The sequence below is a fragment of the Salmo trutta genome, chromosome 20, assembly GCF_901001165.1.
Source record: "Salmo trutta chromosome 20, fSalTru1.1, whole genome shotgun sequence".
Lineage (NCBI taxonomy): Eukaryota > Metazoa > Chordata > Actinopteri > Salmoniformes > Salmonidae > Salmo > Salmo trutta.
In genome coordinates, this window is record NC_042976.1 from 45,962,279 (window position 1) to 45,975,974 (window position 13,696).

General features: G+C 41.8%; 1 protein-coding gene across 1 annotated transcript in view; it reads left to right on the forward strand.

Annotated features, from left to right (window-relative positions):
- LOC115156177 (inactive dipeptidyl peptidase 10-like) overlaps window positions 1-13,696 on the forward strand; it is a 145,808-nt gene that overhangs the window by 114,221 nt on the left and 17,891 nt on the right. Inside the window, exons 7-12 of the mRNA XM_029703528.1 lie at window positions 6,489-6,586; window positions 6,712-6,835; window positions 6,956-6,994; window positions 7,275-7,382; window positions 7,570-7,661; window positions 9,120-9,167. Coding sequence (XP_029559388.1) covers window positions 6,489-6,586; window positions 6,712-6,835; window positions 6,956-6,994; window positions 7,275-7,382; window positions 7,570-7,661; window positions 9,120-9,167 — 509 coding nt within the window. The remainder of the gene's footprint in view (window positions 1-6,488; window positions 6,587-6,711; window positions 6,836-6,955; window positions 6,995-7,274; window positions 7,383-7,569; window positions 7,662-9,119; window positions 9,168-13,696) is intronic.

Consider the following 13,696-nt stretch of genomic DNA (forward strand, 5'->3'; position numbering starts at 1 on the left):
AATATATACGGGGCTGCCGGTTAGTTGAGGTAGTATGTACATGTAGGTAGAGCTAATTAAAGTGACTATGCATAGATGACAACAGAGAGTGGTAGGTGTGGGGAGGGGAGGGGGGGCAATGTGAATAGTCTGGGTAGCCATTTGACTAGATATTCAGGAGTCTTATGTCTTGGGGGTAGAAGCTGTTTAGAAGCCTCTTGGATATAGACTTGGCGCTCCAGCACCGCTTGCTGTGTGGTAGCAGAGAGAACTGTCTATGACTAGGGTGGATGGAGTCTTTGACAATTTTCAGGGCCTTTCTCAGACACCGCTTGGTATAGAGGTCCTGGATGGCAGGAAGCTTGGCCCCAGTGATGAACTGGGCCGTTCACACTACCCTCGGCGGCCGAGCAGTTGCCAAACCAGGCAGTGATGCAACCAGTTAGGAGGCTCTCGATGGTGCAGCTGTAGAACCTTTTGAGGGTCTGAGGACCCATAAGCTGTCTTGTTGTTGTCGGTGATCAGGACAACAGTGGTAGAGTCATCTGCAAATTTATTGATGGTGTTGGAGTCGTGCCTGGTCGTACAGTCATGAGTGAACAGGGAGTACAGGAGGGGGCTGAGCACGCACCCCTGAGGGGCCCCTATGTTGAGGATCAGCGTGGTGGATGTGTTGTTACCTACCCTTACCACCTGTGGGCGGCCTGTCAGGAAGTCCAGGATCCAGTTGCAGAGGGAGGTGTTTAGTCCCAGGGTCCTTAGCTTATTGATGAGCTTTGAGGGCACTATGGTGTTGAACGTTGAGCTGTAGTCAATTAATAGCATTCTCACATAGGTGTTTCTTCTGTCCAGTTGGGAAAGGGCAGTGTGGAGTGCAATAGAGACTGCATCATCTGTGGATCTGTTGGGGCGGTATGCAACTTGGAGTGGGTCTAGGGTTTCTGGGATGATTGTGTTGATGTGAGCCATGACCAGCCTTTCAAAACACTTCATGGCTACAGATGTGAGTGCTAGGTGTCGGTAGTCATTTAGGTAGGTTACCTTAGTGTTCTTGGGCACAGGCACTATGGTGGTCTGCTGAAAACATGTTGGTATTACAGACTCGGACAGGTTTAAAATATCAGTGAAGACACTTGCTAGTTGGTCAGCCCATGCTCGCAGTACACGTCCTGGTAATCCATCTGGCCCTGTGGCCTTGTGAATGTTTACCTGTCTAAAAGGTCTTACTCACATTGGCTGTGGAGAGCGTAGTCACACAGTCTTCCAGTACAGCTGGTGCTCTCATGCATGTTTCAGTGTTATTTGCCGCGAAGCGAGCATAGAAGTAGTTTAGCTCGTCCAGTAGGCTCGTGTCACTGGGCAGCTCTCAACTGTGCTTCCCTTTGTAGTTTGTAATGGTTTGCAGGCCGTGCCACATCTGACGAGCATCAGAGCTGGTGTAGTACGACTCGATCTTAGTCCTGCATTGATGCTTTGCATGTTAGATTGTTCGTCAGAGAGCATAGCTGGGTTTCTTATAAGCTTCCGGGTCTTATAAGTCCCGCTCCTTGAAAGCGGCAGCTCAAGCCTTTAGCTCAGTGTGGATGCTGCCTGTAATCCATGATCTCTGGTTGGGGTATGTACGTACGGTCACTGTGGGGACGACGTCATCGATGCATTTATTGATGAAGCCAATGACAGATGTGGTGTACTCCTGAATGCCATTGGAGGAATCCTGGAACATATTCCAGTCTGTGCTAGCAAAACAGTCCTGTAGCTTAGGATCTGCTTCAGCTCCCACTTTTTTATTGATCTCGTCACTGGTGCTTCCTGCTTTAATTTTTGCTTGTAAGTAGGAATCAGGAGGATATATTTATGGTCAGATTTGCAAATGGAGGGCAAGGCAGAGCTTTCTATGCATCTCTGTGTGTGGAGTATAGGTGGTCCATAGTTATTTTCCCTCTGGTTGCACATGCTGATAGAAATTAGGTAAAACTGATTTAAGTTTCCCTGCATTAAAGTCCCCGGCTACTAGGAGCACTGCCTCTGGGTGAGCGTTTTTTGTTTGCTTATGGCGGAATACAGCTCATTCAATGCTATCTTGCTGCCAGCCTCTGACTGTGGTGGTATGTAAACTGCTACAAAGAATATAGATGAGAACTCTGTCGGTAGGTAATGTGGTCTGCAGCTTATCATGAGAAACTCTACCTCAGGCAAGCAATGGCTTGAGACTTCCTTAGATATCGTGCACCAGCTGTTGTTTACAAAAATACATAGACCTCCGCCACTTGTCTTACCAGACGCCGCTGTTCTATCCTGCCGGTACATCATATAACCAGCCAGCTGTATGTTGATATTGTCGTCGTTCAGCCATGACTCTGTAAAGCATAAGATGTTGCAGTTTTTAATGTCCCGTTGGTAGTTTAATCTTCCCATAACTCGTCCATTTTCTTGTTCAAAGATTGCATGTTTGCGAGCAGAATTGAGGGGAATTGGGGTTTATTCGATCGCCTCCAACTCCTCAGAAGGCCGCCCGCCCCTCGACCTCTCTTTCTCAACCTCCTCTTCACGCAGGTCACTGGGGTCGGGGACTGTTCGTCAGAGTCGTGACAGAAGAAAAAAGATTCTGCTAGTCCGTGGTAAGTAATCGCAGTTATGATGTCTAGAAGTTATTTTTAGTCATAAGAGCGGAAACATTATGTACAAAAATATTTACAAAAATAAGTTACAAACAACGCAGATAAACTAACAAAAAAACACAATCGGTGCTCCGGTGCCATTTTAGACAGGTGGACTAGTCTCCCAATCCCTGTCGCTGAAAAACATACCCACAGCATGATGCTGCCAAAATCATGCATCACCATAGGGATGATGCCAAGTTTCCTCCAGACGTGACACTTGGCATTCAGGCCAAAGAGTTCAATCTTGGTTTCATCAGACCAGAGTCGTGTTTCTCATGGTCTGAGAGTCTTAATGTGCCTTTTGGCAAACTCCAAGCATGCTGTCATGTGCCTTTTACTGAGAAATGTCTTCCTTCTGGCCACTCTACCATAATGTCTTGATTGGTGGAGTGCTGCCGAGATGTTTGTCCTTCTGGAAGGTTCTCCCATCTTCAGTGTCACTCTAGAGCTCTCAGAGTTACCATCGGGTTCTTGGTCACCTCCCTGACCAAGGCCCTTCTCTCCCGATTGCTCAGTTTGGCTGGGTGGCCAGCTCTCGGAAGAGTCTTGGTGGATCCAAAATTCTTCCATTTAAGATTGATGGATGTCAGAGCAAAAACCAAGCCAAAAACTGTGTTCTTGGGGACCTTCAATGCTGCAGAAATGTTTTGGTACACTTCCCCAGATCTGTGCCTCGACACAGTCCTGGGACGGAGCTCTACGGACAATTCCTTCGACTATGGGACCTTATATAGACAGGTGTGTGCCTTTCCAAATCATGCCCAATCAATTGAATGTACCATAGGTGGACTCCAATCAAGTTGTAGAAATATCTCAAAGATGATCAATGGAAACAGGATGCACTGGAGCTGAATTTCGAGTCTCATAGCCAAGGGTCTTTAAATAAGGTATTTCTGTTTTTTAGGTTTAATACATTTGCAAAATTATGTAAAAACCTGTTTTTGCTTAGTCATTATGGGTACTGTGTGTAGATTGCTGAGGAAAAATAATTATTTAATCAATTTTAGAATAAGGCTGTAACGTAAGAAAATGTTGAAAAAGTCTAGGGGTCTGAATACTTTCCGAAGGCACTGTACATTAATCCTCATATAACAGTAGGAGTCACTGTTCAGGAAGAAATCATTGGACTGTGGCCTCAGATTTCATTTCAATATACGTAGGTATTTATTTAGGTTGTGGTATGACGTTGAAAGAGTGATGTTGATTCACACATACCATTTTACTATCAACATTGACACAAGATCAAGTAAAATATATCTAATCAAATATGAAATTAAACAATTTCAACCACCCAATATATTTTGAATATAGGATAAAAAACATATGTTGATTTAAACAGTGAAAATATGCAAAAATCTCCAAATCTAATACATAATGAAAATGTGACATGGATCTGATGTTACATGTTCAACCTATTTACAACACCACATGACATGAATTGTGTTGGATTGTATGTGAGGTTCTGAGCCATTTTAAGTGGAATTTAACACAATTTGAACCTATACATACTGTAGTTTTGATGATTACGTTGAAATTTCATTGATGTTACAAACTGTTAGTCAGGTTAAGTCATTGTAAGTTGAGGTTTTAACCTAATTTCAATGTTTGATACGCTGATTGAAATTAAATTAATACAGTACTGGTTGTTGACTTTTGCAAATCCAAAGGTGTTTCAAATATAGACTCAACCTCACTATACGTTGACAAATTACGTTGAAACAACGTTGATCAAATCAGTTTGTGCCCAGGTGGTTATTTGCTCTATTTGTCTCTCTCCCTGGTCATTATATTATTTTAGGTGCTTTATATGAATGCTGGCATTTCAAAACATGACAAATTTATGGCAGAATATTGTAGATAAGGGGATGTATACCACGTACTGTAAATGCCTTCTAGGTATAGAATATGTCTATGGTATGTACCATGTGCATGCTTTTCATGCTCTCAATGGTGGGTGAGCACTTTGAAAATGGTTTCTTGAGAAAACCACTGAAATCTCAGACTGCTTTAAGCTTAGAGGAGTGTAACAGTGTAGGTTCCGTCCCTCTCCAAGGGGAAACCCTTCTTCAAGTCTCAGAGCGAGTGACGTCACTGATTGAAACGCTATTAGCGCGCACCACCGCTAACTAACTAGCCATTTCACATCGGTTACAGGAGCACAAATTCTATTGTACAGTATTCAGTACAGTATAACAATAATCCTTATAAGACGTTGTTGGAATCGGCTAAACTTTGAACATTGAGATATTAAATAAATGAACTAGGTATTGAGTTTATTCTTGTTTAAACCAAGTATTGAGTTTATTTGTTATAATTAATTGGTATTATATTTAAAAGATGATTGAATTGCTCCTAAACTGTAATGTTGTTAATGCATTATGCTTTTTGAAGAAATATTTATTTAATGTATAAGTGAATAGTTTGGTTTACTTTGAAGTTTAAGTTTTGACCAATAAGGTCGCTTGTTAAGTTGTGGCCACTGGGAGTTGACCGGGTTAACGGGAGGCCTGGAAAAAAAGAGAGGGAAAAAGACATTGATAAGAGGATGGATGTTTTACATTAGGACCGTTGGTGAAGAAAAATTATAAAAGAAGATGACAGAACTAGAACAAAACCCATACCTACTAAGACATGAAGGGAAATACCAATTTTATTTTAGAAAAGAGCTGTTATAATTTTGTTAACTTAGTAAAGACTGAAGCTACCGTCTCGTTGTGGAGGTATTTGCCAGCCTTGAGGTTAGCCTAGCATCGTGTGACACCGGGAGATAATTGCTTGGGAAGTTTAACAAGTTCATGTTCCCATGGGATATCGGATACGGCTAAGGAGTATTGTCTGCATGGGTAGCTGTGCTTGCCTTGGACTTTGTGGAAACCTGCATGGAACTGCCATACTTCGCTGAGGGAATATCTACTAAGTAGTGAGTAACCACAACTTGAGGTGCTTCTGGATATTTTTGGGTGTCCTCATTTTTTTTTTTTCGCTCCAACGCACGCCAACGGTTTATTTAAGCAAACTTGAAATAATTGGGACATGGGTTGTGCACGACTCATTGGGGTTTATTATTTTTTATTTATTTTGATGTTGTGTCTGAAAATGTGTTTGAAAATGTTTTAATACACATATGGAACCTTATGTATGTTGCCTTGGTGGAGTCATTGATTGTTTTAATTTAATGCATGGGATAGTTTATCCTGATTCAATAACAGAAACCTATAATCATTTCATCTGAAGTTAATACCCTATTGTCATAACCCTAGATAGTTTACAATAGGAATTCTTATTGGAGATGTCCTTCTCACCTAACATCCCATGCTGTTGAGATACTCTACATAAGTTAATATTGTGAGAGTCATATTCGAGCTTGGTGAGAGGGTTACAAATGATAGAGAAGAAGCCTAGAATAGAAGGGTGAAAGAGACTGGGCTTTATGTCAGAAGTAAAGGGTTCTCTGTAGGAAGACTTTGGAATGTGTTGGGTGGAAGGGAGGAGAGCAACAGGTTGAGATAGGGGAGACAGATGGACATCTGTGGACTAGGGGAAGGAGGGGTTGAGGTCAGGAGGTGAGGTCAGTTCCCCTTTAAGTGAGTAATCAGGGTTTAGTATCTGGTTACCTTCTTCCTGATGAACCATAAAATGTAAGGATTGGAGAGGAGGAGTAGTGTCTTAAGAGGGATGTATATAACTGTGATAATGAGAAATGGTTTTCTGTCTGAATACAGCTGTGTCGACCCTTTGGGAAGAATTAAACTTGGTTAAAGCTTCTCTAGTGTCCGTGAGTTATTTACTCTGAAAAATAAGAACCTAACAACGTGTAATAGTGCATATGAATTTTCTATTGTGATTTAGGTGGGGAAGGTCAATCCCACAGTTAAACTTTACGTCGTCACCTTGGATGGGGGATCCCAGACAACTGAACTGCGACCTCCCAATAGCTTTGAGAAAAGGTAACTGTCTAACACTGTTCACTTGTACACTGAAAAGAATAACAATAAATAAAAAATGCAACTCCAATACAACGTGTAATTTAGAATTTGCTACATGAAAAGTTGTTTCTTGTCTTTCCCCTTAGTGACTACTACATTACCATGGTAAAATGGGTCACAGAGGAGAAGATCGCGGTGCGCTGGTTGAACCGAGCCCAGAACACCTCCATACTTTCTCTATGTGAGGTCGCTATGGGGGCGTGTGTAAAGGTTTGCATACACGTTACTGTCTTTGCACTGTGAGAGGTCAGATGGGTTGTCCATGTCAGTTAATGGTTTGAAAAGCAGTCACACATACCCTGCGCTAACCTCTCTCTGTTTCCTCCTCAGAAACATGTGATGACATCAGAGAAGTGGCTTGATTGTCAGGTAAGCCTGCATAAGGTTCATTATATAGTTATTACACAGGTATTTCACAATTTCAGTGCAATCCATAGAAAATGTTATGTTTTCTTTAGCTCCCTATTGTGTAATACTTTTTTCACTGGAAAGGGATACAGGGGAAGTACCATTTCAACTGTGCAATGCCTTATCCAGTTGTTTGTCTCAGTTTTTGGGCCTAACTAACAAATCCAGAAAATCTGCCTATTAAATGTAAGACTTTTTAGTTGTTGGTCTGACCAGTTGTTTACACTCGTTTTTCCTCCAGAATGAAGAGCCAGTGTTTTCCAAGGATGGGCATACATTCTTCCTAACCATGCCAATAAGACATGGCGAACAAGGGTCATTCCACCATATCGCCATGATATCTGACCAGGTAGGATGCTCAGCTGTCATAGTTGTGGTAATATAGGAAGTCAAATAATTTACGCAATTAGGTTAGGCTCTCTACGTTTTGTTATGCAATGAAAGGTTATGTTGTGTCTAGAGTGTAGCTGCAGTTGATGTTAAGTCTACAATGGCGTTTCTTTTATTTTTATTTTTTTTATCTCGTGTCTGCCCAGTTCAATGGTGATGAGGTCAACATGCGCCACCTGACCTCTGGTAACTGGGAGGTATCTCAGATCCTGGAGTATGATGAGAGAGCAGTTACAGTGTGAGTGACATGCAGTGCATTCGGAAAGTATTCAGACCCCATTACTTTTTTCACATTTTGTTACGTTACAGCCTTATTCAAAAATGTATTGTGGCTGGGCCACTCAAGTACATTCAGACTTATCCCGAAGCCACTCCTGCATTGTCTTGGCTGTGTAATTAGGGTCGTTGTCCTGTTGGAAGGTGAAACTTCACCCCAGCCTGAGGTCCTGAGCACTCTGGAGCAGGTTTTCATCAAAGATCTCTCTGTACTTTGCTCTGTTCATCTATCCCTCGATCCTGACTAGTCTCCCAGTCCCTGCCGTTGAAAAACATCCCCACAGCATGATGCTGCCAAAATCATGCTTGACCGTAGGGAAGATGCCAGGTTTCCTCCAGACGTGACACTTGGCATTCAGGCCAAAGAGTTCAATCTTGGTTTCATCGGACCAGAGAGTCTTGTTTCTGATGGTATGAGAGTCTTAATGTGCCTTTTGGCAAACTCCAAGCGGACTGTCATGTGCCTTTTACTGAGGAGTGGCTTCTGTCTGGCCACTCTACCATAAAGGCTTGATTGGTGGAGTGCTGCCGAGATGTTTGTACTTTTGGAAGGTTCTCCCATCTTCACAGAGTCACTCTAGTGCTCTGTCAGTGTGACCATCTGGTTCTTGGTCACCTCCCTGATGCTCAGTTTGGCTGGGTGGCCAGCTCTCGGAAGAGTCTTGGTGGTTCCAAACTTCTTCCATTTAAGAATGATGGAGGCAACTGTGTTCGTGGGGACCTTTAATGCAGCAGAAATGTTTTGGTACCCATCCCCAGGTCTGTACCTCAACACAATCCTGTATCGGAGCTCTACGGACAATTCCTTCAACCTCATGGCTTGCTATGACATGCACTGTCAACTGTGGGATCTTATATAGATGGGTGTGTGCCTTTCCAAATCATGCCCAATCAAGTGAATTTACGACAGGTGGACTCCAATCAAGTTGTAGAAACATCTCAAAGATGATCAATGGAAAAGGATCCACCTGAGCTCAATTTCGAATCCATAGCAAAGGGTCTGAATACTTAAGTCATTATGGGGTATTATGTGTAGATTGCTGAGATAATAATGATATTGTATCCATTTTAGAATAAGGCTGTAACGTAACAATATGCACAAAAAGTCAAGGGGTCTGAATATGTTCTGAAGGCCATACTCTGACATAAGGTGGCAAAATTCCGTTAACTTTCCCAAATTCTCAGGTTTTCCAGAAATCCCACCTGGAACATTTACAGAATCAGGTGGGAATAAGCAGGAAATCCAGAATCCCCCAACCAAGATTTTCGGAAAACTTGATAATTTTGGGAAAGTTTCCAGGAATTTACAACCTTACTCTGACATGATATGCCTTCGATGTAGAGCTGAATTAATTTGCAATATAATATTCAGGAAAGTCATACCAAAGTTAACATAATATTTTGTTATGTCTTTCTCTAGTTACTTCCTTAGCACAGAAGATGGTTCAACCCAAAGACAACTCTACAGGTACTGTATACATGCATTTAAAGGGCAACTGAACACAATAACAACTTCTGGTTGAAAACAGTCTATGGGTCATCGATATTAGTCAGAAACATTTATTGCATTGCCAAAATGTACTACAAAGTGTTAGTAGGATAGTTTTGGTCATAAAGTCAGTATATTCCAAAATTGAATTTTGTGAGATTTGTTTAACTGAGTTCGTCACGACTTACATGGGATTGGGTTTGGATTTCGATCATACCCACTTGCCCACTAACACAGGATTGTAACGCCTAGGGAGAATTGTCATGCACGGTTAAGCAGTTGCGGTGGTGCGCTCTATCCAATTGTAGCCTATGGCAGAACACATACAGTTGAAGTCGGAAGTTTCCATACACTTAGGTTGTATTCATTAACTTGTTTTTCAACCACTTCACACATTTCTTGTTAACCTCCCTGGGCAACGTCCCACCTAGTCAACAGCCAGTGGAATCGCATGGCGCGAAATACAAATACCTCAAATGCTATAACTTCAATTTCTCAAACGTATGACTATTTTACACCATTTTAAAGACAAGACTCTCGTTAATCTAACCACATTGTCCAATTTCAAAAAGGCTTTACAGCGAAAGCAAAACATTAGATTATGTCAGGAGAGTACCCTGGCAGAAATAATCACATAGCCATTTTCAAAGCAAGCATATATGTCTTTAAAACCAAACCACAGCTAAATGCAGAACTAACCTTTGATCTTCGTCAGATGACACTCCTAGGACATTATGTTATACAATACATGCATGTTTTGTTCAATCAAGTTCATATTTATATCAAAAACCAGCTTTTTACATTAGCATGTGACGTTCAGAACTAGCACACCCACCGCAAACTTCCGGTGAAATTACTAAATTACTCACGATTAACGTTCACAAAATACATAACAATTATTTTAAGAATTATAGATACAGAACTCCTTTATGCAATCGCGGTGTCAGATTTTAAAATAGCTTTTCAGTGAAAGCACATTTTGCAATATTCTGAGTACATAGCCCGGCCATCACGGCTAGCTAATTTGACACCCACCAAGTTTGGCCCTCACCAAACTCAGATTTACTATAAGAAAAATTGGATTACCTTTGCTGTTCTTCGTTAGAATGCACTCCCAGGACTTCTACTTCAACAACAAATGTTGTTTTGGTTCCAAATAATCCATAGTTATATTCAAATACCTCTGTTTTGTTTGTGCGTTCAGGACAGTATCCGAAGGGTGACGCGCGAGCGCATTTCGTGACAAAAAATGTCAAAATATTCCATTACCGTACTTCGAAGCATGTCAAACGCTGTTTAAAATCAATTTTGATGCTATTTTTCTCATAAAATAGCGATAATATTCCAACCGGACAAAGTTGTATTCATTCAAAGGCTGAAAGAAAAAAATTGAGAATTCACATGAACGCGCATCTCCAGTGTCACTGTTCTCAGCCTGACCACTCACAAAATCTCCTGCTGTTTTTCGCCCAGAGACTGGAGAGACGTCATTCCACTTTCTGGCGCCTTCTGAGAGCCAATGGAAGCCTTAGAAAATGTCACGTTACAGCAGAGATGCTGTATTTTTGATAGAGATGCCACAGAAGGAGAACAAATTGTCAGACAGGGCACTTCCTGTATGGAATCTTCTCAGGTTTTGGCCTGCCATATGAGTTCTGTTATACTCACAGACACCATTCAAACAGTTTTAGAAACTTTAGAGTTTTTTTTATCCAAATCTACTAATTATATGCATATTCTTGTTTCTGGGCAAGAGTAGTAACCAGTTTAAATCGGGTAAGTTTTTTTATCTGGCCGTGCATACTACTGCCCCCTAGCCCCAACAGGTTTTAACAAACTATAGTTTTGGCAAGTCGGTTAGGACATCTACTTTGTGCATGACACAAGTAATTTTTCCAACAATTGTTTACAGACAGATTATTTAACTTATAATTCACTGTATCACAATTCCAGTGGGTCAGAAGTTTACATACACTAAGTTGACTGTGCCTTTAAACAGCTTGGAAAATTCCATAAAATGATGCCATGGCTTTAGAAGCTTCTGATAGGCTAATTGACATAATTTGAGTCAATTGGAGGTGTACCTGTGGATGTATTTCAAGGCCTACCTTCAAACTCAGTGCCTCTTTGCTTGACATTGGAAAATCAAAAGAAAACAGCCAAGACCTCAGGAAAAGAATTGTAGCCCTCCACAAGTCTGGTTCATCCTTGGGAGCAATTTCCAAACCCCTGAAGGTACCACGTTCATCTGTACAAACAATAGTACGCAAGTATAAACACCATGGAACCACGCAGCCGCCATACCACTGAGGAAGGAGACGTGTTCTGTCTCCGAGAGATGAACGTACTTTGGTGCGAAAAGTGCAAATCAATCCCAGAACAACAGCAAAGGACCTTGTGAAGATGCTGGAGCAAATAGGTACAAAAGTATCCATATCCACAGTACAACAAGTCCTATATCGACATAACCTGAAATGCCACTCAGCAAGGAAGAAAGCACTGCTCCAAAACCGCCCCAAAAAACGCCTGACTACGGATTGCAACTGCACATGGCGACAAAGATCGTACTTTTTGGAGAAGTGTTCTCTGTTCTGATGAAACAAAAATAGAACTGTTTGGCCTTAAGGACAACAAAGTCAATGTATTGGAGTGGCCATCACAAAGCCCTGATCTCAATCCTATAGAACATTTGTGGGCAGAACTGAAAAAGCATGTGCAAGCAAGCTGTCCTTGAGTAGGCTGTCCTTGTGAATAAGAATTTGTTCTTAACTGACTTGCCTAGTTAAATTAAAGGTTAAATAAAAAGTACAGGTATTTTCAGGTCTCTCCAGAGATGCTTGATCGGGTTCAAGTCCGGGCTCTGGCTGGGCAACTCAAGGACATTCAGAGACTTGTCCCAAAGCCACTCCTGTGTTGTCTTGGCTGTGTGCTTATGGTTATTGTCCTGTTGGAAGTTGAACCTTCACCCCAATCTGAAGTCCTGAGTGCCCTGGAGCAGGTTTTCATCAAGGCTCTGTCTGTACTTTGCTCCATTCATCTTTCCCTCGATCCTTGCTAGTCTCCCAGTCCCTGCCGCTGAAAAACATACCCACAGCATGATGCTGCCAATACCATGCTTCACCATAGGTTTCTTCCACGTGACACTTGGCATTCAGTCCAAAGAGTTCAATATTGGTCTCATCAAACCAGAGAATCTTGTTTCTTATGGTCTGAGAGTCCTTTAGGTGCCTTTTGGCCATCTCCAAGCGGACTGTCATGTGCCTTTTATTGAGGAGTGGCTTCCATTTGGCCACTGTACCATAAAGGCCTGATTGGTGGAGTGCTGTAGAGATGATTGTCCTTCTGGAAGGTTCTCCCATCTCTACAGAGGAACACTGGAGCTGTGTCAAAGTGGCCATCCGTTTTTTGTTCACCTCCCTGACCAAGGCCCTTTTCCCCCGATTGCTCAGTTTGGCCGGGCGGCCAGCTCTAGGAAGAGTCTTATTAGTTCCAAACTTCTTCCATTTAAGAATAATGGAGGCCACTGTGTTCTTGGGGACCTTCAATGCTGAAAAACATTTTTAGTACCCTTCCCCAGATCTGTGCCTTGACACAATCCTGTCTTGGAGCTCGACAAACAATTCCTTCAACCTCATGGCTTGATTTCTTTCTCTGACATGCACTGTCAACTGTGGGACCTTATATAGACAGGTGTGTGCTTTTCCAAAGCATGTCCAATGAATTTAATTTACCACAGGTGGACTCCAATCAAGTTGTAGAAACATCTCCAGGATGATCAATGGAAACTGGATGCACCGGAGCTCAATTCTGAGTCATGTAGCAAAAAGGTCTGAATACTTATGTAAATAAAGTATTTCTGTTTTTATTTGTAATACATTTGCAAACATTCTAAAAACCTGTTTTTGCCTTGTTGTTATGGGGTATTGTGTGTAGATTGATGAGGACATCTTTTTATTTAAACCATTTTAGAATACGGGTGTAACGTAACAAAAAGTCAAGGGGTCTGAATACTTTATGAATGCACTTTATATCCATAGAATTATGCTGATTCATGATTTCGACTGGCTGAGAAAAGCTGTCTGCCTGTCTCTCTCATCCCGTCTCCTGACACTTTCATTACTATTCAACAGCAAATATCGGCGAGACAACAGCAAGGTTTATACAAATCTCCGCTGTTGAAAACAACATTTTAGTGTGAAAGGAATGTGAGATAATGTGTAGATGCTGTTTATGGTGGAGATCAACTTCATAAATGGCCTGGCTGGGCTGATGAGACAGTGGATTGCGCAGTCAGATGGAACAGAGTAAATAGGCATTTTAACGTCATAGATTTGGCCAGTGGAAACTTGTGGAGAAGACACTGGCTGGAATGCAGTTTTAACCAATCAGCATTCAGGATTAGACCCACCCGTTGTATAATTAGGTGCAGGAACACTATAATACTTTCTAAACCCCGGTTCTCTGAGAATATGAGTGAGATGCGGAAGTACCAGTCACACAACGTCTGG